The sequence below is a fragment of the Peromyscus maniculatus genome, chromosome 22, assembly GCF_049852395.1.
Source record: "Peromyscus maniculatus bairdii isolate BWxNUB_F1_BW_parent chromosome 22, HU_Pman_BW_mat_3.1, whole genome shotgun sequence".
NCBI lineage: Eukaryota > Metazoa > Chordata > Mammalia > Rodentia > Cricetidae > Peromyscus > Peromyscus maniculatus.
In genome coordinates this window covers 23,117,986-23,145,982 of record NC_134873.1, presented here as the reverse complement: position 1 = coordinate 23,145,982, position 27,997 = coordinate 23,117,986, and the positions used below count along the sequence as shown (strand labels likewise).

The 27,997-nt window shown below is 41.6% G+C and overlaps 2 protein-coding genes across 4 annotated transcripts in view; one reads left to right on the top strand and one right to left on the bottom strand.

The window, feature by feature from the left end:
* Positions 1-18: 18 nt before the first annotated feature.
* On the bottom strand, positions 19-27,791 carry LOC143270115 (uncharacterized). Its single transcript, XM_076558941.1, has 5 exons — positions 27,784-27,791; positions 23,090-23,449; positions 22,160-22,219; positions 21,316-21,394; positions 19-163 (listed from the first exon to the last, which is right to left on the bottom strand). Exons 1-5 carry the CDS (start codon positions 27,789-27,791, stop codon positions 131-133), a joined length of 540 nt encoding a protein of 179 aa, XP_076415056.1. The 3' UTR covers positions 19-130.
* The window catches only part of Ldah (lipid droplet associated hydrolase), a 73,661-nt gene continuing 68,830 nt past the window's right edge, over positions 23,167-27,997 (top strand). The window contains exons 1-2 of one of the 3 annotated variants that reach the window (XM_042266822.2): positions 23,243-23,269; positions 24,411-24,517. The gene's annotated coding sequence lies outside the window, so the exon portion shown is untranslated. Of the gene's footprint in view, positions 23,270-24,410; positions 24,518-27,997 lie in introns of all 3 variants that reach the window. The other 2 variants (XM_006981436.4, XR_013047327.1) reach the window with 2 other exon arrangements.

Here is a 27,997-nt window from a genome sequence, read left to right as displayed (position 1 = left end):
TGCTGTCAGGGCATCACATGAAGCTTCAACAGGTATCATGTTCATTGATACCAGTCTTGGTCTGAGGTGGCAGAGACCCCAGTAATGGTCCACAGCTGCTCCCTGTCTGGACCAATGCGATCACTTACCTCTATCTGTATGGGGCACAGATGGGAGTCACAACCTGTGAGAAAGCAACAAGGACACACTTAAGAGCCTTTCTGCCCTCATCAGGAGAGCTTTATATGATTTATATGTACTCCTTTTTTTTTTTTTACAGTTTTTATTTATTTATTTATTTATTTATTTATTTATTTATTTATTTATTTATTTATTTATTATGTACACAGAAGAGGGTGCCAGATCTCATTACAGATGGTTGTGAGCCACCATGTGGGTGCTGGGAATTGAACTCAGGACCTCTGGAAGAGCAGCCAGAACTTCTAACCTCTGAGCCATCTCTCCTGCTCTGTAATTCATGTTTTAAGGTCAAGTCTCTAGATAGATAGATAGATAGATAGATAGATAGATAGATAGATAGATAGATGGATGGATGTGAGCAATGGGTCAGTCTGAAGATGAAGCAATGGCCAGGACATCTAAGATGTGTCTACTGGAGTGACACACTTCTGTACCTCTATCCATAAAGTATACACCATCATTCCTTCACTACACAGATATTTGTCAGACACTTGCTCCAATGTTTCATATTATAATAGCTGTGCTGGTTCTAAGTACAATTGAAAGAGGTTAAAAGGGCAGAGAACAGAAAGAGATAATAATAAAACAAAAACAGTGTAACACACACACACACACACACACACACAGTCATCAGGCTGCAAACCAGCAGTTGATCCTGGTACCTGGTATTCTGTTGGAACTGTCAGTGGGGCACAGGTTAGGAACTAAGTGGCCTCCTGGAAAAAGAGTTTAGGCTTTACCTTAGAGAGGGAAGAATGGTTGCTGATGTTGAACAGAGCCTCTACAGAACAATATAGAACTTGGGAAATGCCACACAACTCACTTACAGATTGGGAAGTATATTTACACTCACATTCACCCAGACACTCATTTGGCACCGGCACAGACTGCCACATGCCAGGCTGCAACTTGAGCGCACACATATAGTGTTGTCTATGTCTTCATGGGTTCACCACCTTGAAAAAGAGGCACAAAGTTTAAGTCCATCCAACCCTGAGTATAGCTGGTATCCCAGAGCCCTGGGTCACTTGTAAGGTACCATGTCTTACAAATGGACTTAACCTTGAAAAGGAGCCAGGTCCCACCCCGGTGCCCCTCTTCTCTTCTTATGTCTGGCAGTCATGGGCCTGGCTCACATTCTTAGGGATGTGACTGCTTGACTTATCCTTCCTATTTCCCACAGTGGACAGGGGATAACCCCCTATTACCACTGACATCATTCACTACCCTCTGGATCTTACCCTGTCTACTTCGGGGTGTTGTAGGGTTCGGATGAGTACTAAAAGCACATGACGGGTGAAACGCAAGTGTGTGTCATGTGAAGGCTCAAGGGTAACTCTCCAAAGCCAGATGCCCTAAGGACACCGAGCGTGAGAAACTGGCCGAGAGGCTACATGTGTTCTCCTCCCACTGTTTATTTTTATACCTGGTCTTGCTCAGTTCCCAGGTGGCTCCTAAATGAGAACAGATGCTAACGTCTAGCCTAGAGCCATGCCTACACCAGCTGCATGCCTACACCAGCTGATGATCATCTGAAACAACTCTTTCTCTGCCACTTAACTGGGGCAGAGGCAGGCATGGGGAGGTAGGAGTTGGGGACTGGGGCACCAGGCTCAAGATTCACCTCAGTGACAATTTCCAGGTGAATTCTGTGATAGAAGGAAGGGTCTGAACCACATGCAAACTTCTGCCCTCTTGTCTCTGCTTGCTTTTTTGGCTTGAGGGTTTGTCGTTGTTGTTGACCCTCAGCGTGGCAAGCAGCAACTGCCACTCTTAGGAAACCCCCAATGCTGTCTCTTAGAGTCTACAGGAAGCTGTTCTAGAGACGGGTGGTCACGGGTCAGACTGGCAAGGGGGAGTTCTGCTGGGGAGTTCCTAGCCTTGCTCGCTTAGCCTCTTTCTACATCCTGTGTCTTCTTTGTACCTGACTGCTCTTCTGAGCTTTCACATCCAAGAGGAGACAGACCAGATGCAGGAGGGCTGAGGGCGGGGACTGAGTCATTCATTCCCTCCGCTAAAAGAATGCACACGTGTTCAGCAAATACAGGGTGCACAGGTAAGAGTGTGTGTGGATGAAATCTGATGGCATGTTCTTCAACATACCCTAGAAATCCATCTGTGTGTCACCTAAATCATGTGACTCCGTTGTGGATCAAGTCATCATTCTGTACTGAAGAGATGCCTTGAGAGGAACATGCCACTGAGAATTGAGTGTTCTTATCAAACATATATATGTGCATCTAATAAGAAAACAATCAGACCCCTTCAAATTGAAAAATATTCTGCAAAACACGTGACTCAGAGTCTTCAAAAGTGTCTCTACACTACAAGTCAAACACCAGGGGACTTAGGGGTTGCTTCAGACTACAGGAGATGCAAGAGATACGTGAGATTCACAAACACTATTGTGAGATCCACGCAATTCTGGATTTGATGCTATCATCCACAGCAGGCAAGAGGAAGAAAGGGGTAGAGTGTGTCCTTTCTTCCTTGGTGTGGGGAAGTAGTCCACAAATTCCAGATGGTTTCACAAATGGTAACCTTGGTCTAGACCACGGCTCTCGGCTTGATAATACCTTTGTTTGGGGTTGTCTTCTGTACTTTACCAGTTTATGTCTGAACAGTGAGTAGAAAGAGTCTAAACATCCAATCAGAGTCACACACTTGTGAATAAGAAAGATGCCCACCTCCCGGCCCACCCTCTGACAATCTACAAAGCATGTGAATGCCAGGACTCATGGACATTCCCAGAACTTTGATACAATCAAATTCAACAAGACCAGAGGAAAGACAAGGAATTCTGATGACTCTCCAGCGAATGCTTCACTTCCCATTCCGGGCTGTTACTGGTTCAGCCTGAATCCAGCATGAGGTGATGATTGGGGAGGAGCAGCCAAGACCCTGTTGTTTCCCAAATGATTTTTTTTTTTTAACCAAAAAGACTTTCTGCAGCAACCAATAAGAATGCTCCCAGATCTTGTGCCCCAGAATTAAAGGAAGACAGTTACATTTCCAGATATTTTTGTAAAGGTAAGACAACTGAACTGATTGTATTGTATTTTTAAAAAAGTAAAACCTAGAAGCATCTTTCTTCAATTACAAGGTTCTTTTTCTTTTTGGTTTTTCGAGACAGGGTTTCTCTGTGTAGCTTTGGAGCCTGTCCTGGAACTCACTCTGTCGGCCAGGTTGGCCTTGAACTCACAAAGATCCGCCTGCCTCTGCCTCCTGAGTGCTGGGATTAAAGGCGTGCACCACCACCGCCCAGCAATTTCAAGGTTCTTGTGAGACAAAATGAAAAAGTAGGGGGAGCATGTTTCCCAATCCATCCATCACAGCTGGATCCAAGTGGTAAAGACAAGGACACTCTCATGGTTGGAGGTCAAGACTACAGATCAAGAATGATGACCTGCTTGCTGACTTCAACTACATGGCGTTCTGACAAGGACTAAACAGTTACAACACTGGATGACGACAAACGCCCAAGTCCACACATTGTTATTATCTGAAACCATTGCTGCATCTATTCCCTGTATGACCGAGTATTATTACTGGAAGCCTGCAAGAAAATCTAATCTTCCGAGAGTTTCATCTTGATGTGCAGAACAAAGCAACAAGAGTATCGTTTATCCTTGGAGCTGTGGACAGAGGAGTGGAGAGTATCTGGAGAGCAAGGGAGTGTTTTTCTTTGCCCATATTTCAGCTCAAAGGAACTTTGTGTTTTTTGGCATAACCCAAAAAAGTAATATGGTATTTTGGGAGAGGAAATAAAACACAAAAGATTTACACACACACACACACACATACACACACACACGAGTAAGGGAAGGGAAAATGGAACCTACCCAAACATTTTCAGTTGAGATGAAAACCCCTCCTGGCTATTTGAATAAATTGCTCTTGAAGTAATTGAAAAATCTAACCTATGCTCTTTAGCAAATTCTGGTAATTTCTCTATACCTGGTTTCAAGTATTTTCTGGTTGGCATCTTTCCAAAGAGTACACCTGTGTGTTAGTTGAACAATGTCTTACTGAAAGATGAAATGAACTAATTTTGTTTGATTTGGATCTTGGTTAAAATTCTGTAGTTAGATATTTATATGCAGAGTCACATTCCACTGAGTACTGTAACAAGATTTCCACTGAGCCGACAGAACATTAGAATATGCTTAGCTAATGAAAACGATTCATCTCTGCTTTTCTATCAAGCACAGTGGTGGGGGAGGGGAGGAGCTCTGTTATTTTAGGTAAAGACTTGTGGTTATTTGACTTTTCCTCTCTTTCATGCTGTGTCTTCTTAAATATGTTCACTTTCTGTTTCTGAACTTTAAAAAGTCCTTGATCTATTTTAATTATGAAAACTCAGTAAAACATTGACTTTGAATTATTGGTCTTTAATGCCTTTGATCCCCCTTTCCCATGTAAAACAAAAGCCTAACGATTCTTATTAAATGAGAGGAATAAAGTTTTCACAATGACTATTTTCATTTTATGAGGACAAGTTAAGGTTTTGCTTTTGCCCATTAATTATATGGGGAGTATTGAATGCAAAAGGACAAGATTTATTTCCAATTTTTATTTCAGTTGTGATAATGTTTTTTTGTGCAGAATTCATCTGTACTACTTTCCCCTTGCCCCCCAAAAGTACAGGTATATTCAGTAAGAATCTAACATCATTCACTGTGGTGATAGTGTCTAAACAACCATGCTTTCCACTGAGTTTGGGGCCAGAATGGCCTCCAAAGAGCTCCCCGTCTTGCTGTCACATGTGTAAACTGTCTCGGCTGTTCACCATGTGGATTCAACCTGGCTTTGATGGAAAAGAATAGTGCTGGCTTCCCTGGTTGTGATCTGTGGGGGTCCAAACCATGACTTAGTCCAAGACTGAGAGAGAAATCACAGTTTAAGAAAGGAGCCTTTGGATTACGTTCAGAGGCCTCCTGGGTTGCTTCTCAAATATTGTGCAAACTGACTCAGGGAAACAAGTGAATGTTTGTGATTGTTGAAAAGATTATTAAACCCTACAATAATAATAATAAAAACTAGAGGAACACACAAAGTAGGATAGGTGAAGCACAGAAATACGAATCTTGTAATAAACAGGCAATGTATATCACACGTGTGCCAGAATAGGTAGGGATGGATGGGAGAACCAAAAAAGTATGAACTCTACATGGGACATGAGATATGTCACCAGTTCATGAGCAATGAACACCATGCCATCTTTAATGAGCATTTAAACTCACCCTGCCTTAACTCACCACTTGGCTTGAAATGCTTGGGGCTGGCATGTGGTGGGGAGGCTCCCACTGTGTAAATCTTACTGCTCCTGAACTGTTCATCCTCCTGTCTCGCCTGTCTGAGAGCCGAGGTATAGACATGCACCACTACATCCAGTTTAGAGTGCTTTTGATTTGACGACAGTATTTGTAGGACATTGCAACCCTCCAGGACATGCATGCACCACAGCACTGCTGTCAAAGAACCAAGGCAGTCTCTGTAACTCTGAAGTCCATATGTCTCTCCAGTAAACCAGAGGATAACCAGACTACAACCCACAACTCCAGAGAAGCTAACAAGGAAGACCCAAAAGGGATGTATGGACAGCCCTGGGAAGGGGAAATAGATGAGATCTCCATGAGTAAACTGGGGATGAAGGGAGGGCAATGGAAGGTAAGGGATGGGGGATGAGAACCTAAGGGAACAGGATGGTTGAGCTGGAACAGGGATGGAGTGGGAAAGCAATGAAAGAGATACCATGGTAGAGGGAGACCTCACGGGGATAGAGAGCAAGCGGGTGCTAGGGAAGTTCCCAGGAATCCTCAGGGATGGCTCCAGCTTGGACTACTAGAAATAGTGGAGAGGGTACCTGAACTGAACTGGCTTACCCCAGTGACCAGATTGGTGAGTACCCTAACTGTCAGTACAGAGCTTTTTTCCAGTGACTGATGGAAGCAGATGCAGAGATCCACAGCCAAACACCAGGCAAAGCTCCAGGAGTCCAGTCGAAGAGAGAGAAGAGGGATTCTATGAGCAAGTGCATCAGGATCATGATGGGGAAACCCTGCAGAGTTGACCACACCAAACTAGTGGGAACGCATGAAAGTTGGATCAAAGGCTGTGGAGCCTGCATGGGACTGGGCTAGGCCCTCTGCATGGTGAGACAATTGTGTAGCTTGTTCTGGTGGTAGGATCAGAATCCATCCCTGGTGCATGAGCAGGCTTTTTGGAGCCCACTACCTATGATGGACAACTCCTGCAGCCTCCAGGCAGGGGGAGGGGCTTGGGCTTGCCTCTACTGGATGTGCCTCCCCATGGGAGGCCTTGCCTTCTTGTGGGTGGGAGTGGGGAGTGGGTTGGAACACGGAGGCTGGGGGGGGGAGGAGGAAGGAAGAGGGGGGTCTTAAATCATTGTGTAAATGAATGAAAAAATTTTCTTAATAAAAAAATAAACAAATAAGTTGTTTTCTCGAAATAAACTTGTATGCTGTCTGTACACAATCTCTAGAATATGCTCCTGAGTTTTATATATATATATATACATATATATAATCTATATCTATCTTTCTATGTATCCATCTTTCTATGTATTAATATACTTATGTAGTCTATTATTTGATCCATTTCTATATATCTGACTGTGATTCTCTCTTCCATTTGGATATTTTGAGATAAATAAGATTAGTGAATTCATTGTTCAGCAACGATATGTAGGTAAGTATTTGTGAAGTCAACTCTGTTGTGTCCATCACTGAAGAGAAAGGTACAGTTACAGGATATGAAGTATGCTTCTGATGCCAAGCAAAGGGAAGTATAATCTGGGCCTCCTAGTCTTTCTTACCTTTTTCTCCTCCCCTCTCTGCTCCCTCTTCAGAGGACCAAAGGCTGTCTTACCCCTGGCTGCTTGGTCAAACTTACCCCATGCAATGTCTGAGCCATGAATTTATTTCTTCCAATTTTCCCTTAACCCCATTCTCAGAAACGGTCACTCATGAAAGACCCATAAAGCTAATGTCACTGCATACCCTCACAGAAAAAGCTGCCTTTAAACAGTGACCCTGTCGTAGCTCAGAAGGATCCTCAGTAGATGCCTGCCCCATTAGGAAGCACTGTCAATTTTCATTCATGTGATGTCTACTCCTCTCATCCTTTCTGGAATGGGGGTACTTCAGAACAGACAGCTCTCATCTTTGCCTGAATTCTGCTTATTAAGCAAAGGTGATCATAAAAAGACAAAAAAAACTCTTTACATTTCATTGTTGAGCAAAAGATATAAAAACATTTATGAAATGGTCTGAAGATCTTTAAGGAATACACGGTCTGTTCCAGAAACAAAGGTAAGTGTAATCTGAAACATATGGCAATTAATAAAAGCCCAGAAGACTATGGAAGTACAGTGGGAGGGAGAAGCTACCTGAGCAGGTCTGGGGAGTACAGTAGTAGAGACTCTGCACAGAGCAGCTGTCACCTGATTTTATAATGAAATCGCATGCTCAAGTGAGAAACACTTGCTTGTTACAATGGTGTGCTGAGTTAAACCTCATCTGACCTAGAAATGCTAATCCATCTCCAGAATGTTCTGTTTTATACAAGGATCATTTCCAAATTATTGTCATTTATAACAACAATGACAAAGCAGACCATTACCCAGTGTGCTCCCCACGAATGGCATGAAGGTATTTAGGGAGCTGCTTCGAGATGTTATCATTGCTACAGTTGTTCCATTCTTTAAACATTCTTAGCCCAATTAGCTGCCCCTTGTCCCTTCCTTTTAAGCTCCTCCAGTGACATCAACATGCTGAGCACAAAAAGTGGTTTGATTTTACTTACATGAGACATGTATATACTCTGAATAACTTCTCCTTTTTTAACTAGAGCAAAAAACAAAGCTATCTTGGTAATTAGTTCAGGGTGTACTCTACCCACAGATTCAGGATCTAAGCCAAGGTCATAGAGCTTATGATAAGCAATTGCCCTATTTGAAATTATGTGCATAACAAGAAAGATTGGCTGTAGACACAGCCTGCCTCCTCCTCATGTTCATTCATCTGGATGATTGTCATCACCACACCGCAAAGAAAGCCCTCTGGAAGTAGAGGAGAGGGAACTATTATCACAGTCCAAAGAGATGTGGGAGGAAGGGAGGCTAAGCTATGATGCTGAGCCTTTGGGGACTTCAAAAATACAGAACAGGAGCATGGCCCTCCAAAGAGATCAACAACTCAAGCAAAAAAATCATAACAGAAGAAGATGGGGCCCATTATAAAAAGATGGATTGCTGGATCTGCACTTCGGGGCATGGAAGGCGACTCAGCATGGTGTGTAAAACTTCTAATGGCACACTGAGACTATTATGCAGGGGAAAAAAGCCATCCAATTCCTGACAGTGTACTAAAAGAATGAGGAAAGTAAGGTATCAAAAGAAAAAGTGAGAAAAGGATGCTAACAGGAGAGAGAGTTGGAGAACTTCATAGTATTCAAACTTAACAGGCTGAAATCAGGTTGCACACTGAGAAGTGAGAGCAAAGATATGATGATAATGATGATGATGATATAAACAAAGCAGAAGGAGGAGGAGAAGAAAGAAGAAGAAACAAATAACAGACAACGTATGCCAAAATATTCTCACAGTTCAAAGTCAAGGGTAAGCACTGACCAAACACCCCTTATAGCTGATGGTTTCAGGACTTGGGGTCCAAGTAGAAATAACATCTATGTGAATATGGAAAGGAAAATTACTATTAGAGGGATATCATGAGGAAGATCTTGATATGTTGCATGGAAGCACGTGAGAGGCATCCGGTGGGAGACAGCTAAATGGCATAAGATGTACATACCTGGAGAGCAAGTCAGTATCTGGGGTAGAAGTGAAGTCACCAGTGTTTACAGCGCAAGTGAAGCCACAAAAGTGAGTGTGCTCTTCCAAGAAAAATGTGCAGAAGACAGAGACAAAGATGGACCCTGAGAAGCATTGGTGCTCACTACTCAACAGTATGTTTGGGCAGGCAACTCACTGTGCCTTACATTATTTCTATTTATTTTGCAAGCCTAGCATGGGCCTGGTAAAGGGCAGATACTCATCAATATTCTTTTAGTAATAGAATGAGTGAATTTATAGATAGACCACTTCACCAGAGTGGACACATAAGAAATCAAATCTTTTCTCAGCATCCACTATCTTCCCTGGTATCTGACTGACTAGAAGTTTCTACCTTAAGGGAATAAAATGGTGCCATCTAAACAGTTAACAAAGTTTAAAGCAGACTCAACTTTGACAGTGGCCACAGTTCCTATGCCTCCTCAATAACTTGCCTCTACTTTCAACATGTTGTATTTAATTTCCTCTTAGGGAAAGTAGCCCAGATAGTATGTCTAATGTGCACTTGAGTCAACACAAATAAAATTTCTTCCATCTGACCAGATTTACACAAGAAGTTGACCCAACAGTCAACCTTGGCCCTGGTTTCATCCTCAGACCCAGGAAAAACGCAAACTCTCCTGATGTGGAAGAACTTGGAGGAAGGCTCTCAACTTGACACATTATCTGTTTTCAAGATTATACCGTGTAATTTACATTTTCACTATTATGTCAGCTTAGACAGAATATCATGCTAGCAAGCTCAAGTGGGATATGGAAACAACTCTATGGCTTTAAGTAATCTTCCAATCATGTGTTAGAAAAGGAGCCAACTCTCTTATTAAGATTCAAGTGTCATAAGATAGGTATGGTGACACACCTGAATCCCAGTACTCAAGAGGCCAAAGCAGGCAATGGGCACAGGTTTGAAACTAAAGTGAGACCGTGTCTCAAACATAGAAGATTCAAGAGTCATCACTATACAAAAAGCTACTTCTTAAAAGATGGATGCAATTGCTGATGTGTTGAACAGACTTTCACGAGTGTACTTTATGCATTTTGTAAAGGTCCAAGTAAGGTAGAGATTGAATTTCTAACTTCTTAGCAGATAAGGAAAATAGGAGATTTCATCCTGTACTTCAAGAGGCACAGAACAAGCATGCCTTGCAATAGATAGAAGAATAGCCATGAAAAGGACAGCCATTCGGAGCCCTGGGAAGCTCTGTTGCTTGTCCCCTCTCAGGCTTGCTGCATAAGGCAGTGTTAGATCTGGGCTTGGACTTGACTTCTTCCCTACAGGGGATGATGCTGTTGGACCAGACTCTGCATTCGGCAATTTTCCAGTAACAATGTTCAACAACATCATGCCTTCTGAGTTCAACCTATGCCTTCCATCATTCTAAGCTTCCCCTCTCTCCTAATGCACAGACTGACACTTGGAAGAGAGGATTCTCAGAAAACAGAAACTTGCATTGGTTACTGAGAGCACTACCGTGAATCTGTGTGGAATCAGAAAGGAAGAAATCTCCAACAGAAAACTTCCAGAAGAATCTAGAATGACTCGTGACTTGCTGCAAATGGGAGTGAATCATTGACGTTTAGTATTTGCTCCCATACGAGTTTATCATTATTTCATAATGCTAATGTTTTCCTCATATCCAAACCTAAAAATTCAAACCATTTACCCACTCACAAGAAAATTGTTCTTCATATTAATTTTAAAAATAGTCTTGATTCTATCATTTATAATAGCATATAAATTTTAACTTTTTTCACTTTTTATTTTCTTATGCTTTCGGTTTATTTTTCTCCTGATGTTTTAATGAGCAATAGTATCGATGATGAGCCAGGAGATTTGAATTTGAATATAATTCCAGAAAACATTATTAAGTTGACTTATTCCGTTTATGTTCAGAGTCCTTACCAGGCCTTTAAAAGATAGTGTTTCTCTGAGACACCTGCCCCATATGACATTGTGAGTTGGAGGCAGGAGGCATATCCAGGAAAGTAATCTAAAACCCAGCACAAGGCAGAGTTCACAACAGGAAGTTTCAACATTTCCATAGATGTCTCCTATCAGACAGCCTGGGTTCCAGTATGCCCGGTTTATTTTGATCGTGAGTCATAACCTTGGCCTTCAGCTAGTTCACACTGCTAGATGCAATTTCAAAATAACCTAGCACCACTGCCTATACCTTCTACAATGTTTATAACCAGCTCCAAAGATGACAACTTTCCCACCAGAGGACCAAAGACTTAACGGCCATTACTCCACATTGAAATCTACTCAAATTATACATTTATGGTAACTGACCATCATCTAAACCATTTCAGATCAAGAAGATTTGCCAATGTGTCTTTATACATTGTTTCCTACTGTCTGACTATTATTTCTGCTCACAAATATGTATTAAGCAAGCACACTCTTACAGAGTGCTAGTTACAAAGGCCACACAGCCTCTGGGAGCCAGTGAGTTAAGAGAAAAATTGAAGAACATATTTACAGTCTGAATTTTAGGATTATTTTATAGGAACATTGTCCCTGTTTTTATTTTTTGTTTGTATTTGTGTGTGTTTGGAGGTCCTATGCGTGTAGGTGCATGTGTGTATGCGGGTCAGGGGACAGCCTCGGGCATAATTCCTCAGGAACTGTCTATTTTGGTGTTGTGTTTTTCCCATGTCTATGTGACTATGATACGTATGCATATACTTCTTTGCATTTTTAAGTATGTGAGCACATGTGTGGATACATGTGTGAGTGTATGTAGAAGCCAGGTTTGAAGTCCGATGTCTTCCTCATTAACTCTCCACCTTATATATTCTGGCAGGGTCTCTCTCTGATCCCAGAACTTCCTAATCCAGTTAGTCTTGCCAGACAGCTTACCCTGGGATCCCCTGTCCCTGCCTCACAAACCCTAATTTATGGGTGGGATGCCATGCCCAACTGGCACTTATGTGGGCACCAGGGATTCAAATTCTGGTCCTAATGCTCGTATCACATGTTTTGCCAAATGAGCCATCTTGTTAGCACCCATGTTGTTTTTGGAGACACGATGTCTCAATAGAGCCTGTGGCTCACTGGTTAAGTTATTCTGGCTGGCCAGAGAGCCGCTCCCCACCCCAGACTGGGATTATAAGTGTATGCTCCTGGGCCCAGCTGTTCATGAGGGTGAGCGGAACTAAACACAGTTCTCCATGCTCTGTAGCTATTTTTGGCAGTAGAGATCATTTAATCTGATAAAAGTTCCATGAACATTCTCAGGTTTTTTTTTTTTTTTTCTGAGACAGTGTGGTAGTTTGAATGTCACTGGCCCCCATAATCTTACAGGGAGTGGCACTGTTAGGAGGCGTGGTTTTGTTGGAGGAAGTGTGTCTGTGTGGGGGCAGGCTTTGAGGTTTTCTGGCATTAACTTCACAGTGGGTTTCTCCATTGATGGGTTCATTTTGAATGGGCTATTAAGAGGTGGTGTCTGCCTGGAGGAAGTGTATAGTCAGGACAGACCTTTGAGAGATACGCCTGTCCTGGTGTCTCTCTTCTTCCCTCTCTTCCTCCTCTCATCCTTTCCTCTTCTGTCTCCTTTCCCACCATGAAGTAAGCCACTTTGCTTTGCCATGCCCTCCTCCCATGACTCTCGGCCTCACCACGGGCCCTGAAGCAATGGAGTCAGCCAACTATAGACTGCAACCTCTGAAAGCCAATGCTGAACTCAAGTTTTTCTCTTAAGTTTGCTCTGCCTGACATTTTTGTCAAGGCAACAAAAAGTCTGGCCCCCATGCCCTGCATCTGTTGGGATTCATAAGCAAAGAGACAAAGGAGAAGGAGGTCTTTTGCTTCCAGTAGTATGTCAGGGACCTACTGGGAACTGTCAGGGCAGTTGAGGGTTATTTTACAACCACCATGGTAATCACCAAGGGGTGGAATTCCTTCAGGAGGAATTTGGATAAGGACTAGGATGTTTGAATCATTTTATAGATAAAATGCTTATTAGTTGAAAGAAATAGATAATAATTAAACCACTGTAAAGCTGAGCAATGCCTTAGTACTCAGGGTCCTGACAGGATAGACCTCAGGTGCAGCCACTAAGAGTACCTCCTGTGTGCATTCACATTTCTTTATAAAAGTCGGGCCTTGTCCACCTCCCATCTCCTTTCTCTTTCCATTTCTTGTCCCCAGGGACTGTTCCCTGCCCTCTTCTCTGCCCCTTCTCTCTCCCCTCCTCTAAGTAAACCTCTTACGTGGGCTCTGTTTTATGGTGTGACTCCTTCATGCACCACATTTAAAATACAACAACTCCTAACCTGTGCCTGGAATTATGAAAGTGCTCTAGGGACACTGTTGGCTCTATCACCCAAACTGGAATGTACATGGTAGGATAAAAAACCATTGTGGGAGGGTCCCTTGTGAAGTTGACGATCACACTGCTATTATACAAGAGGGCAGCCACAGGATGAAAGAGACAGAGACTGGAGTGGCGAGTCTGTAAACTGAGATGATGTGATGTGGGAGGCTAAGGAAAGCTTTTATAAGGTCTCCTCCATAGCCTCTAAAAGATGTGTCTGGTGATATGGCTCTGTGGCTAAGAATGCTGGCCTCACAACTGTGAGGACCTGATCTGGGATCCCTTTATACAAGTTAGGAATGGCATCGTGAGCACCTGTAAACCCAGTGCTGTAAGAAGCAGAGACAGAACGATCACGGGGCTTCCTACTTGTTGTTTATCCAAACACTGCAAGCTCTGGGTTCAGGGAGAGACACTGCCTCAAAGGAATAGGGTGGAGAGTGATGGAGGAGGACACCCAATGTAGTCCTTCAGCCTCCAGGAACATGAACAAAAGTGGACAAACCACATGTACATGTGCATCTCTAACACACAACATGTTTACATGCAAACAGAGCTAAAAGAATTAGAGTCCATTATAAAAAGGGAGGCAAAGTCTAATGGATGCCTTGACTCATCTCCAGAATTGTTAAATAATCTGTTGATTTAAGTCACCCAGGGTTGTGATGATTTGGTACAGCAGCCCCAGGAAACATATGTAAAAGGAAAATCTGGAGTAAGGGGATAGAGGTAAGCTTTGTACAGCATTCTGCAAGCTTGAAGACAAAGAAACAATGGTGAAGGGATGGAGCAGCTAAGAATCTTAAGGGCACAGTCTGGGTGAAGTCTCCTAACACAAGGCGGAGACAGTCTTACTGCGAGATGTGTGAGTGCCTCTTCTGTATTAACAGGGAGGATTACAAATTGATACACAAATACCCACGGCATTTTTAAAGGAATGATGTAAACTTAGATGGGAAACGATAAATGGAACAAAAAGAAAAGAGACCATCAAATTGTCAAACTACTAATCAGCTCCAATGCAGGCCATTTTTATGGAAGAAAGGTGCGGTGATGGGAAGAAATAAGAACCTAGACACAGACAAGAGCCCTGAGGATCCATCCCTGGGCAACAGGACTGAGCCACTAGCCACGAACCTGCAACATTCACCCAGCAGATCTTCAGAACTGTCCTAGATAAATCACTCTGTGGGAGCCCAGAAAGATTCCAACTTGTGGTTTGTTTCTATTTTGACTAAAGTTCAGAGAGTCAGAGTTTATGTTACTCTCCAAGGCTGTATAACAGGATATTTTGGCCAAAAGCATGGTTACCAGGTGTCTTATGCTAGATTAATGGATCATGCCATATTAAATCATTTTATATATTTTGCTGAATTAATCACCTTGACTACAATGCAGCTTTCAGTTACCTTCACACAAACGTTATCTTTCAAGGCAAGACTCAAAAACTGTCTTCCGTCACAATTCTCCTTATCTAATCCATAGTTTTCTGAACTTCTCTTTCTTCTTAAGAGCACACTGTCCAACCTGTCCACAAGGTCATTGGCAGCATCAGCATACTTTCACACAGAATAATTGCATCTCTTTGACCAGAAGGAGGCTTTCAAAAACAGGACTAGCACAGGGCTTAGAATATAATAGGACTCACCACATGGGACATTCTCCAAACACAGAATATCAGGTGTGAACTGCCAAAAAATTAACACATCTTCCTGCTTTCAACATACTTTGAGATTGATATCTCAGTTTCAACATCCAGAGGGGAAAATTGAAAAGAAAGAGAAGGAAAGTAAAGGGGGAAGAAAAGAGAGGGAGGAAGACAAGGAAAGGAAGGGGAGGGAAGGGAGACTAAGTGAGGGGAGGGGAGGGGAGACACAGCACATGCATTCCTAGTCTTCCTGAAATACTAGATAGGAAAGGCTCCACACCAGAAGTCTGGAGACTTTAAAGATATCAGAATTCACCAATTCTTTTCAAACTTGGTTTCACCTTTTCAATTTCAGGTAAGAATTCCATAGACAACCGTAAATGAAATGGGATGCTGGAATGGATTTGAAGTCTGTATTAACAACATGACCACAGCTCTTTGGCTGGAGCTGGTCTGTGAAAAGGTAAGCAAGCATGAGACATTTAAAGGTTTCCAAAGCTAAGAAGGCAAAGGTGTAGTAGAGAAACCACAAAATGCCAAGGACAGTAACAAGTAACACTCAGAAGCCTGACACCTATCCAACCAGTACCATCCACTTATGTTTAAAGCAGAAATTGTCAGGACATCTGTTCCGTTGATCTATCGGTCTGTTGTGACTTCTGAAACACATTCAGTCCCTTAAAACAACATCTGTTCTGGGAGTCAGAACGTCAAAGTTTGTTTCGATGGGCTGAAATCGAGGTGTTGACCGGCCTATGCTTCCTCTGAATATTTTTTCTTTCCCCCAGCAATTCCTGCATCCCTTGCTTTGAGGCTCCCGTCTTCTCTCTCCAAGGCAACAGTGCAGACTCTCTATCACGTCATTGCTTCAACTGTCACACCCCGTCTCCCTCCACTGCTTCCGATGTCCCAGTGTCTTCTGTGACTCTGGCCCTCCTCCTCCTCCTCCTCCCTCTTCGACATTTGTGATTTCTCTGGTCCCATCTGAAGAACCCAAGATAATTTTCTCCCTATCACAATCTTCAGCACACTGAAAATGTCCTTTCAAGGAGGAGGGGGAGGAGGAGGAGAAGGAGGAGGAGGAGGAGGGGGAGGAGGGGGAGGGGGAGGAGGGGGAGAAGAAATAGAGCTCCATGAAATCGAGCATAGAGCAATTCCCAAGGTTAGGACTGTAGCAGCTCCAAAGAACCATTGTTGCGTTTCCCACCTTTGGAAAGAAGAATTGCATGGAAAAGTATTTGGATCTGTGAAAACCCTGATCTTTATTTTACTGAAGAATATGAAGTCTCCATTAAAAAATGAAAAGGAATGATTTGTAAAAGTCCTGAGTACTGTTACTAGCCCACAAAAACCTCACTGAATGGTGCAGTGAGCTTCTGAGAACTTCAATAAAATGGGAACACACTGTGCTGTAAGGTGGAGTTCATCTGTAGCTGACCTGTTTGAGTTTATGGAGATATCTGAACTACAGTGTTCATGTTTTTCTTATCCTCACTCCAACCTGCCCTGCCACTAAAAGCTTCTTTATGGTGTGGACTCATTGAAACGGACTAATGGACACAGCATGGAGTAAGACAAAAATATTTGGAGTCACAGTGAGATTATATGTGGTGAATTACGTTGAAGGTGTTAAAATACTATTTTATTGTCTCTCTAAAATATACTCACACATGTACATACATAGGTTAATATGTGTATATGTTGTATAATTTTTATGGCAGACACATTTAAATGTTGCTATTTGTCAGATTTTTGTTCAGTTCCTTTAAATGCCTTTGTAAAAAGCAATGCAATAAGAACAGCTCTTTAGGGAGAATCTCCAAATTTTACAGATGACAGACACTGTCTATCTGACTGCCTTCTATATTATTAACTATCATACAGAACACTTTAGTTTTATTAATGTAGTTGGCAGTCTGTAACTATTATCTCTGTTTTTTCATATACCTGCTAAAGATTAAAATAGCAGACTTGTACTTTTCTCTGTTGGCAGCCTGTATAGCACCTTCTGGTATGGAGAGCTTGCCCCTGAGGACAATACTTTCAGGCCAGCTCCAGCGTGATTCCTATAAGGCCTGTGTCCAAAGTATGTGTTGTCTTCAGCAAGAGGGTCTACCTTCAAGTTCTGGAGGGCAATCAAGGAAAATGGCAATAACCTATACTGTTTGGGGAGTTGCTTAGACTCCAGCATCCTTGACCAAAGGATGTTTCCCATGCCTAGCACTCAGAATTTCTTCTAAGATGGTCTATTGCTCCTGGAGTTAACCCATACAGTGCAACTATACTTAAACTCTCTCTGTGTGTATATATACAGTACCTTTATATATAATGCATATGTATTTTTAGGTGAATTTGTAAGCATGTTTCCCTATGGTTTTGTGAAACATCATTAGTGTGATATTTATTTACTTCCTTCTTCTTCTTTTGGATTACTCTCCTCCCCTCTCCCCAGTCTCCATTCACCCCTTTGTTTTCTCCTTTTGTAACAATGGTTGGTCCAGCAATATATCCCTGTCTTAGTTATGGTTTTATTGCTGTCAAGAGACACCATGACCATGGAAGCTCTTACAAAGGAAAACATCTACTTGGGGCTGGCTTACAGTTCAGAGGTTTAGTCCATTGTTGACATGGCAGGAAGCATGTGAGTATGCAGGCAGACATGGTGCTGGAGAGGAGCTGAGAGTTCTACATCTGGATCAGCAGGCAGCAGGAAGTGAACTGTGAGCCACTGGGCCTGGTTTGAGCTTCTGAGACCTCACAGCCTGCCCAGTGACTCACTTCCTCCAACAAAGCCACGCCTACTCCAAAAAGGTCACACCTCCTACGAGTGCCACTCCCTGTGAGCCTATACGGGCCATTTTTTTTCAAATCATCACAATCCCCAATGGTATAATAGTAGCACTATTATCTTGGAAGTAAACAACCACTGTCTAACTGGGCTTAAGGCTTGCACAGTTGGAGGAAACTCATGCCTGATACTGTAATCATAGACAACATCTCATGGGTGAAGAGGTCATGGACCCTACAGAAAAAGCCACTACCTCCATTTTCCTGAACTAATATAATTTCTAACTGTATCATAAATACATAATCTTATACCCACAGATAAATGTAGCTCTCTCACACCTCACCAAAGATGCACAGGAACATTATGGAAGAGGGGGTGGAGATACTGTAAGAGAAAGAAGACCAGGATAACTGTTGCTAGGTAATGTTTCCTGATATGACAGGAGCTGCAGTCAGGAAATCTCAACACTATGGCTCCTACACAAGCCCTCCGTGATTACAGCACCATTCAACATGTTGGGATGAACAAGGGAAATTTCACCAGACCTCACTGCTAGATAAAGGGCTATAAATACCAATGGTTAGTGAGAGGAGGAAAGTAGTTTTATCCAGGGACAAGTCCCCTGATGGGTTATCCAGTTCCAAGTGGTCAGCCTTAGACATGTACACATAACTGAAACACTAAATTTTCTCAGGAGGTTTTTTTGTGTGTGTGTGTGTGTGGGAGGGTTAGAAATAATTGCAGAAGAGATCATAAACTTGAGAAGGGCATGGAGGAGCTGGAGCAATAGAGAGGAGTAGAAATGATGTAAACACAACATTCATGTATGAAACACTCAGAAAAACAAAAAGATTAAGTTAAGAAAAAGAAAACAAGGTTACTATATGAAAAGTTAAATAATCCAATATCTCTACAAAAGGCATTTTAAGTTAATTATTTATATCTTATTGATGCATAGTGACCTGGATCTAAAAATGAGAAAAATTTCAAAGAATATATATATGTATATATACATATATATATCGTAAATCTTTTTGTTGAAAATAATATTTTTCATACAATATATTCTGATCATGGTTCCCCTCCCCCACCTCCTCCCTGATCCTCCCTACCTATCCAACTCTATGTCTTCTTTCTTTCTCTACAAAGATATTTTTGAAAAATACTTTTTCTTTCTTACACTATCATTATATATTAATCTGTTCAATTTGTTTATTGTGTATCTATACTATGCAGAGCTTTTTCTTTGGATTCCCTTGCAGACCTGGCCTTGAGGAGTGCTTGGGATGTAATAAGTAGTCAATAAAGTATGAAAAGACAATGCGATTCTAGTGTTTTTATGCACAAGGTGAAAGCATGTCACTAAAGTCACTATACAGTGACCTCATTTTATGGCCACCTAGGCTTCTAATGGATTCCTTTATGGAAGTCTGCTCCACTCACTGTGATCAATCACTTTTGCTGGCAGAGGAACAACATGGCCATTAGCACTTGTCATTGGTGACTGGAAAATGGTTGGACACCAGACTAAGCTGGGCTAATTCAAATTCCTCCCTTGGGTATTTGGAATTAAAATCAAATAGAAAGACAACCTCACTGCGGCTATCCCTCTGCAACAACCTGGACAGGGCACACTGTATTCCAATAACCAACAAGAATGTTGAAACACACAACAAGGGTTACTTCTTTTTCATAGTATGTGTCCTTCACAGGAAAGCAGGTAGATGATAGGCAGAAGCAACTGTCATGAACACAGGCTGTTGGCAAAGAGGTTATCTTGAATGTTACCATCATCATGCCAAGTATGAAGTTTCAGGGACCCTCATACAAGCAATGCACTGTTCAGCTCAAAAGTCACTTTTCATCTTTCCTGTAACGCCTTGGTCAGAGATTCTCCCACATCATTCACCCCTTCCCCGCTTCATCCATCTGACTTTGGATCAAAGAATGATAAAATCGATGTCCAAAGTGATTTAAAGTCAAGATACGAAAAAACTGTCTCAGCTCCAAACTGTTTTCAGGTCCTCTCGTTATTTTATATTGGGGTCCATCTATAGCTGACCATTGGAGTTCCAACGAACAGTTGTGGGTGGACTACACTAACTTTATCATGCCCATTTGTCTTTCAAATGGAGATAGTTGATGGGCCGATTTACCAACAGGCTTGGAGCTCATTGGAAAGTTCTGGGTTGTCAGTGTGGACTGGAGATTTATCTGCTTATACACAACATTTAAATATATGCAACTGGATGAAATCACCTATGGAGAGATTTTAGACAGAAAAGAAGGGGGCCAAGGAGAGTACTGCAGATACAAGGAGACTGAGGAGGAGGAGAAGGAATCTGGAAATATCGTTCACTAGATCATCAGGACGGAGATTCCATGCTTTCCTAGTGGTCACACCTAATTTTTCTTATGTCATCACATGTTTACCTGTTTGCTCACAAGAGAACAAAGAGCTTTCTCTCTTGTTCCTGGCACTCAGAACAGTATCTAACATATTGTGATAAATGATGCTGTACAGATCGATTTCCCCAGAAATATTCTGAAACATCTGGTGTAGGACATACATTACAAGACATAATATTTACCAGTATTTTCATATGTCTACTAATATAAATGAAGATTATTTATCACCTTACCCCTAAGGATTTTCTCTATTATTATTATAGAGAGAAGAGTCACTCAAAATGTCACCTAACACTCACCAGAAGTAGCAGCATTCGGCAACTTGTTTAAAATGCAAATTCTAGCCGGGCGATGGTGGTCCACGCCTTTAATCCCAGCACTCGGGAGACAGAGGCAGGCGGATCTCTGTGAGTTCAAGGCCAGCCTGGTCTCCAAAGCGAGTTCCAGGAAAGGCGCAAAGCTACACAGAGAAACCCTGTCTCAAAAAACCAAAAAAAAAAAAAAAAAAAAAAAGAAAAGAAAAAAGAAAAAAGAAAGAAAGAAAAAGAAAAAAGAAGAAGAAAAAAGAAAAAGAAAAAAGAAAAAATGTAAATTCTAGGCTCCATCTGAGAACTACTACATAATCATTTGTCATAACAAACCAGGGAATTCTTACACTAAAATTCAAGAAGTACAAATAAAGATAACGCATAGAAAGTCATTTCAAAATTCTCCAAACCTTCAAATAAGTGAATAATGCACATGGATTTTAACATTTAAAGATTGTAAAAGGATGATTTACAGAGAAATCTCATGTTAATAGGAACTGGAAACTGATGTGAACAAAAAGCATAGAAAAAAGAAAGAGGTACACATATTGTGTCAGTCACTTTTCATCACTGTGACAAAACACCTGAAAGAAATTTAAAGGATGAAATACTTATTTTGGCTGGGCATGATGGGGCATGCCTTTAATCCCAGCACTTGAGAGGCAGAGGCAGGTAGACCCCTGAGTTGGGGCCAACTGGTGTGCATAGTGAGTTGTAGGACAGCCAGTGATATGTAGACAGACCCTGCCTCAAAACAAACAAAAAACAACAAACTTATTATGGCTTACCAATTGAGAGATTTCAGTCCAGGGCTTCTGCCTGCGGCGAGGTACAGCACCATGGTGGGGAGTGTGTGGGATTGTAAAGCTGTGCAGGAAGGACACAGAGATAAGAGAAGAAACCCATCAAAGGCACTGTCCTTCAACGATCTGCCTCCCTCAACCAGCCCTCAGTTTCTAACAGCCCATTCAGACATGGCATTATCAATGGTCAAATCACCTCTCAGGTGCTCCTCCTCTGAACAATCCTGTATAACAAAACCAAGTTTTCAACACTTGGTTATGGGGGAGGGAGGAGTATTTTATTTCCAAACCTCAATACATAATAGCTCCACAATTACAGATTACCTAACACATGCCAAATTAATTCTTCAGGTTTGAGAGACACTCAGCTACTTAAATAAATCACATCAGTTATAGTCTGTCATGTAGCAAAGGGAACATTGTGTGCAAAAATATGACAACTTAATTAGTTAAAGCATGTATATCCCCAAAGCAGAAGGTCCAGCGAAGACATGAGGAACAGTTGAGAAGTTGCTGCCAGTAATCTGAGCCTACCTCTCCCAAATGACTTTGAGAAGTTACTTAGTTTCTCCATACCTCATTGTACATTGTGGGATGATCAGGTCTGGAAAGATTGTTGTTACTTAAAGACTGAACCTTTAGTTATTTCTGGCATAGGTTCAGTGACATCAGAAACATAAATCAGCTGAGGTAATGCATTACAGATGGGTGTGCATGAATTTAAAGAGATGTTACATTACTGTGTTACTGCATTCTGTCACACAGCCTGTGGATGAAAGAAGGATGGAACAGAGAGATTTGAAGTCAGGAGGTGGAGAGAGTCCTGTACCTCAGCTTCCAGTTGTTTTGAAGATTCCGCTTCCATTTTGCATTGACATCGGGATGTATACTGTTGTTGGAGAGGTAGGTCAATTGTGGAATCATATAAACATAGTTTTATAGCATTAGTGGTGGGAAATTTAAACACATAAACCTGTGTGCATGTGGGACACCACTTTGAACATATCACATAATGTCATAGTCACTTATTCTATGTATTTATGTCTCCAGACTTTAATAATCACTTTTAATGCTGACCTCACTGAACTGCCATGAGGATTTAAAATTAGTTCATGAAAAACTCTTAGCACAGTGAATGGCTTTTTCTATAGTCATTAAATGTTACCTATTGGATACGGACAGTAGAACTGACAAGGAAGAGTAATGAAGAAGTCTAGCGGTCTGCATTCCACAGCTGGCTGGATGGTCGCACCATCACTGAGGTGTTGAATACAAGAGCCAAGCTTCGTTTCTATGTGTGGGTGACAATTACTGTGAGTTTTCTAAGTTCCATGCTGCTGCTTCTGGATATAAGAATGCCATATATGCTACAGTACTTTTTAGGACAGAAACACACTGATCGCCTCCAATGTACCAAGGGCTGAGGATCCGATCTTGGAGTTTGCAGTCAGCTGAATGTACCTCTGGGACAGTCGCATTGTCCCAGAGTGCAAAGTATGTGACGCGGAATACTAAAGCTGAGTTAACTGCGAGTCAACTTTCCTGTGTTCATGACGAAGGGAAGAAAAGCAACTGGTGATGGAAGAAAGGAAATGGGGGGGGGGCAGATGCAGAGAACAAATGCAAGGACGTGGGAGAAGAGGAAAAACGAAATAATCAAAACCCACGAAGAACAGAAAAGCGTGTAAAATTCGGATGAAATAAGGGAAACTCTCTATGTGCTCCCAGCGATCTCGCTGGCTAGGGACCGCATACCTACCAAGCTGCCATCAAAACTCTCACACTCGTGATGCTCGCTAAGAAAGCATTCTGAGGGTGCCTGCTTCCGGGAGCGGCGCGGCGCGGCGCTATGGCGTCACGACCGGGCGGGGACTTCCGATTCTGGTGAAGCTTTGCCAGGACTTCTGAGTGCAACCCGGTACACCTTGCAGGTGGACAGGTGAGCTGCCGCGGACCGCACTGTGGGTGGTTTTGCCTGAGGAAGGGGAGGCGTGCTGCGCGGGGCGGTGCCAGGATAACGGGGCTGCCATCACCCCGGGTGCAGAGCCGCTGAGCTGGGCAGAGGGGAACCCTTTGGTACAGCGAGCATCCCACCTGCGGCAAGGTCGCCACAGGTTCCCTGAGAAAGGATGAGCCTGAGCCTTGTTAGCCAGCCCGCTAGAAATGAGTCAGAGTCTGCTCTGGGGCTGCCCACGCATCTCAGGTCCACACTGCTTTTCATTAACTCTTCCTGCCCAAGTTGCAAACTTTCACCTTTGACGGGTTTTTTCCCCTCCCCTCGCAGCTCCGAGTACAGGTTGAGACACTTCTTTCATGACTCACTAATTCATTTCATCCCTTTCAGGTTATTACTGATCGTCTGCTCTCTGTCCTGTATGCCAACCAGTGGGAGAACTTAGAGTCTGCCATTTGAACCCACCCATCCTTCTCTGCCCTTTTAGTTTTTTTTTTTTTTTTTTTTTTTTTTTGGTTTTTCGAGACAGGGTTTCTCTTGTGTACCTCGAACTCACAGAGATCAGCCTGCCTCTGCCTCCCGAGTGCTGGGATTAAAGGCGTGCGCCACCACCGCCCAGCGAGAATTACTTTCACCATCACAGATAATATGTTGTTGCTCTCCGATTGATCTTAAGATTTTTTTCTTTGTTTTTAGTATTTCAAAATGCATCTTTGGCATGCCTTGTATTTCTGTAGATTTCTCCAGCTTGAGGTTGGCTCAGCTTCTTGAATCTGTAGATTTATGTCCTTCTCAAATTTGGGAAGTTCCCAGATACTGTTTCCTTGAATGTCTCTTTTAGGCCCACATTGTCTCCTCTGGAACTCTGATTGTATGAGTTTTAGGTTATCGTTGTAGTAGCAGTTCCTGGGCCACTGCTGAGTTTTTAGACTGTTTCCCACTAATTCAAGTTTGTAAATTCTGTGAATCTATCTAAGTTCTCTGATCTGGTTCTTGTCCATTCCACTCTGCAGTTGATCTCACTACGTAAGTTAATTGTTATTTTTAAATCCCTCCTATAGCATTCTTTTGTAGCTTCTAAACTTTAGCATGCACTCACATTTTTGTGATGGTTTGCTTTTTTCAGGTAAGAATATTTTAATCAAGTCTTTTCTCATTTTGGAAACTATTATGTTCCTGATGTCTTCAACATTTTCCCAAACTACTTTGAGGAAGAAGTTGGGGTGTTAGAAGGTAGGAGAGACTGCTAAGGTCATCATTGGCAAAATGTCAGATCACTTTCTGAAATGTGGTGTGGTATACTTGTGTCTTAAAGGTTCAAAATTTTTTTCAGTGTGTTGTGAACTAATGCTGCATGACTGATGTGGTGAGGTTCTAAGAGGTGAGACAACTTTAATCTCATCCTCAGGAGACACTTGGGTTTGAAAATCAGCTTACCTGCACTGCAAATACCCTATTAAAATGGAGCACGTAGAAAGCATAGGGATGATGTACTCAGGTCTTCAAAACAACAGCCTGTTTTTGTTTTGGAGTTCCCATTGTCAAGCTTAGCAATAAAGTTACTTCCTTGATGACTCCTGTCCCAGTGAACAAGTCAAAGCCAGCTGATGAGTTTTCTTAGTTAACCTACTAAAGACTGACTTCGCTGTACCCTTTTAAAGTTTCTAACCCACATAATTTGTGAGGATATAACATGTTGTCTAAAGGCATTAAGTGTTAGGATGGTGTGCTATGTAGCAAGAATAAATGGGGTACCCTGTATTTCCTGGGAAGTTTTTATTTTTTAAACTGTAACAACTGTCAGTGCATGTCTCTTGGTCTGGAATTACTGGTTTCCCCTAACTCATTAACCTGATATTCAAGGCCTTCATAGTCTGGAGTAGGAGAATCCCAACCCTGATCTAAATGTGTGTGTGTGTGTGTGTGTGTGTGTGTGTGTGTGTGTGTGTGTGTGTTTGTGTGTGTATTTGCAAATATGTCTCTTGTGACCAGCATTATACTTTGTGGAGTTTTTTTTTTTTTTTTTTTTTGTAGGTTTTTTTTTTTTTGGAGACAGGTTCTTATGTAATCCAGGCTGACCTTGAACTCCTGATCTTACCTCTACCTCCTAGTGGTAGGAGAATAGGCATGAGCCACAATACTTGAGTTTTTGTTTTTTGTTTTTTGTTTGTTTTTTGAAGGCAGTGTGGGGTGTTTGTTTGTTTTTTAGACAATTTTATGTTATGTAGCTCTGACTGGTCTCAGTCTCACAACATTCCTGCCTCAGCTTTTCAAATTCTGGGATTCTGGGCATGCACCAACATACTCAAACAATACTTTCCCTATTGGTAATCTTTGAGTCTTCTAGAAAGCCTTTATGGTTATTAACCATCTGTTTTGGGCCATTCTCTTTTATAAAGCACCCTTCAGATATTTTGCCTGTATTTCAATTGGATTGTCTCCATCTTACTGATTTAGTAGATGTTCTCTGCATTTTCTGAATATGTGCATGTTGAGGAAATCTATTTTGTATGTATAGCTACTACACACAGGTTTTATAAAAAATATGGACTGAAGATGTACTCTCAGTGATAGATCAAACACCTAACATATGCAGTGTCCTGGATTCAACTCCTGTCCCCACAAAAAAGTAATTATATGTTCAGATAGATAGTGTACTGGGAGATTAAGAGAATGAAAAGAAAATCACAGAGTGGGAGATCACTGTAAACCTGTCCACAACACACACACACACACACACACACACACACACACACACACACACACACACACACAAATGTGTAATGACACATGAGTAGCGTTCGAAATTCAAACCTGTTTCTGGAGAATATCCTAACAACAGTCTTATAACCAGAAAACTGTACACACGTGTGTATCTTTTCCTATTCTATTTCCTGAGTATACTCTCACTGTCAGTGTCTATTGATATCTGTAGTTCTTAATCTAAAGGATGCATTTTAAAACTCTTATCCTTTATGGTTAAGGTGTACTATAACTTGCTTAAGTAACCTTTGACTGTCCAAAGGTCAGGAGATATGTTGTAATGGACACACGAGTCTCCCTGGAAGCTTTATTGTTGTCTTATGATCTTGAGCTATATGTGGCACTCTGTGTTATGGTTCATTCATTTTCCATATTGATATCTAGTTGGCGTATGTTGTTTGTTTGAAAAACCATCTTTTCCTTACTTCTGTCCCTAAATAGCTGGATCCCCCTCCCCCATTTTCCCTTTTTATTGTCTTCTACATGCAGACATCCAGTTTGACCAGTACCATTTCTTTATCAAAAATCATGTGACTGTAGGTGTGAGGATTCATGTCTGGGTCTTCAGTTTGATTCCACATGCTCATCCCATGCGTTTTTTTGTTTTTTTTTTAATTACTATAGCTCTGTGCTACAGTTTGAAATCAGAGATAGCGATACCTCCAACAGTTCCTTTATTGTTCAGGATTGTATTGGTTGTTTTTGTGTTCTATATGAAATTAATAGTGATTTTTTTCAAGATCTGTAAAGAATTGTGTTGGAATTTTGATGGGGATTGCATTGAACCCGTAGATTGCTTGTGGTATGGTGGCCATTTATACTATGTTAATCCTACCGATCCATGAGCATGGGAGATATTTCCATCTTCTAATATCTTCTCAATTTCTTTCTTCAAAGACTTTGGTTTTTTTTTTTTGTTGTTGTTGTTTGTTTGTTTGTTTGTTTTGTTTTCAGGGTTTCTCTTTGTAGCCCTGGATGTCTTGGAACTCGATTTGTAGGTCAGATTGGCTTCAAACTCAGATAGATCCATCTGTCCCAGCCTCTCAAGTGCTAGAATTAAAGGTGTGCTCCACCATGCCCAGCAAGACTTGAAGTTTTTAATCATACAAGTCTTTCACTTGCTTGGTTAGAGTTACCCTAAGATATTTTATATTACTTGAGGCTATTGTGAAAGATGTTATTTCCCTAATTTTTTTCTCAGTCTGCATTTGTATATAGGAGGGCTAATTTTTTTTTTTTTTGAGTTAATCTTATATCCAGCCACTTTGCTGAAAGAGTTTATCAGTTGTAGGAGTTCCCTAATTGAATCTTTGGAATCACATCTGCAAATAACGATACTTTTGATTCCTTCCTTTCTAATTTGTATCCTCTTGATCTCCTTCAGTTGTTACTGCTCATCTAAAAGTTCAAGTATTCTATTAAATAGATATGGAGAGAGTGGATAATCTTGTTTTATTCCTGAGTTTAGTGGAATTGTTTTGAGTTTCTCTCTGTTTAATTTGATGTTGGCTATAGGCTTGCTGTAAATTGCCTTTATTATGTTTAAATATATCACTTGTATCCCTAATGTCTCCGGGACTTTTGTCATGAATGGGTGTTGAATTTTGTCAAAGGCCTTTTCTGCATCTATTGAGATGATCATGTTTTTTTTTTTCCTTTCAGTTGTTTATGTGGTGGGTTGTATTTACTGATTTTCATATATTGAACCATTCTTGCATTTCTGGGATGAAGCGTACTTGATCATGGTGGATAATCCTTTTGATGTGATCTTTGATTTGGTTTATAAGTATTTTATTGAGTATTTTTGCATCTGTGTTCATAAGGGAGATTGGCCTGTAATTCTTTCTTTGTTGAGTCTTTATGTGGTTTGGGTATCAAGGTAACTGTGGCCTCATAAAATGAGGCCTTCTGTGTTCCTTCTGTTTGTAGTTCGTGGAATAAATTGAGGAG

Coding starts and splice junctions, on each gene's coding strand:
- LOC143270115 (XM_076558941.1), bottom strand. Junction 21,395..22,159: donor CAAAACAACTGGAAGCTGAG/GTACAGGACTCT, acceptor CTTCCTGCACAG/CTTTACAATCCCACACACTC. Junction 164..21,315: donor GGACTGAAATCTCTCAATTG/GTAAGCCATAAT, acceptor GCTTTCTCACAG/GTTGTGACTCCCATCTGTGC.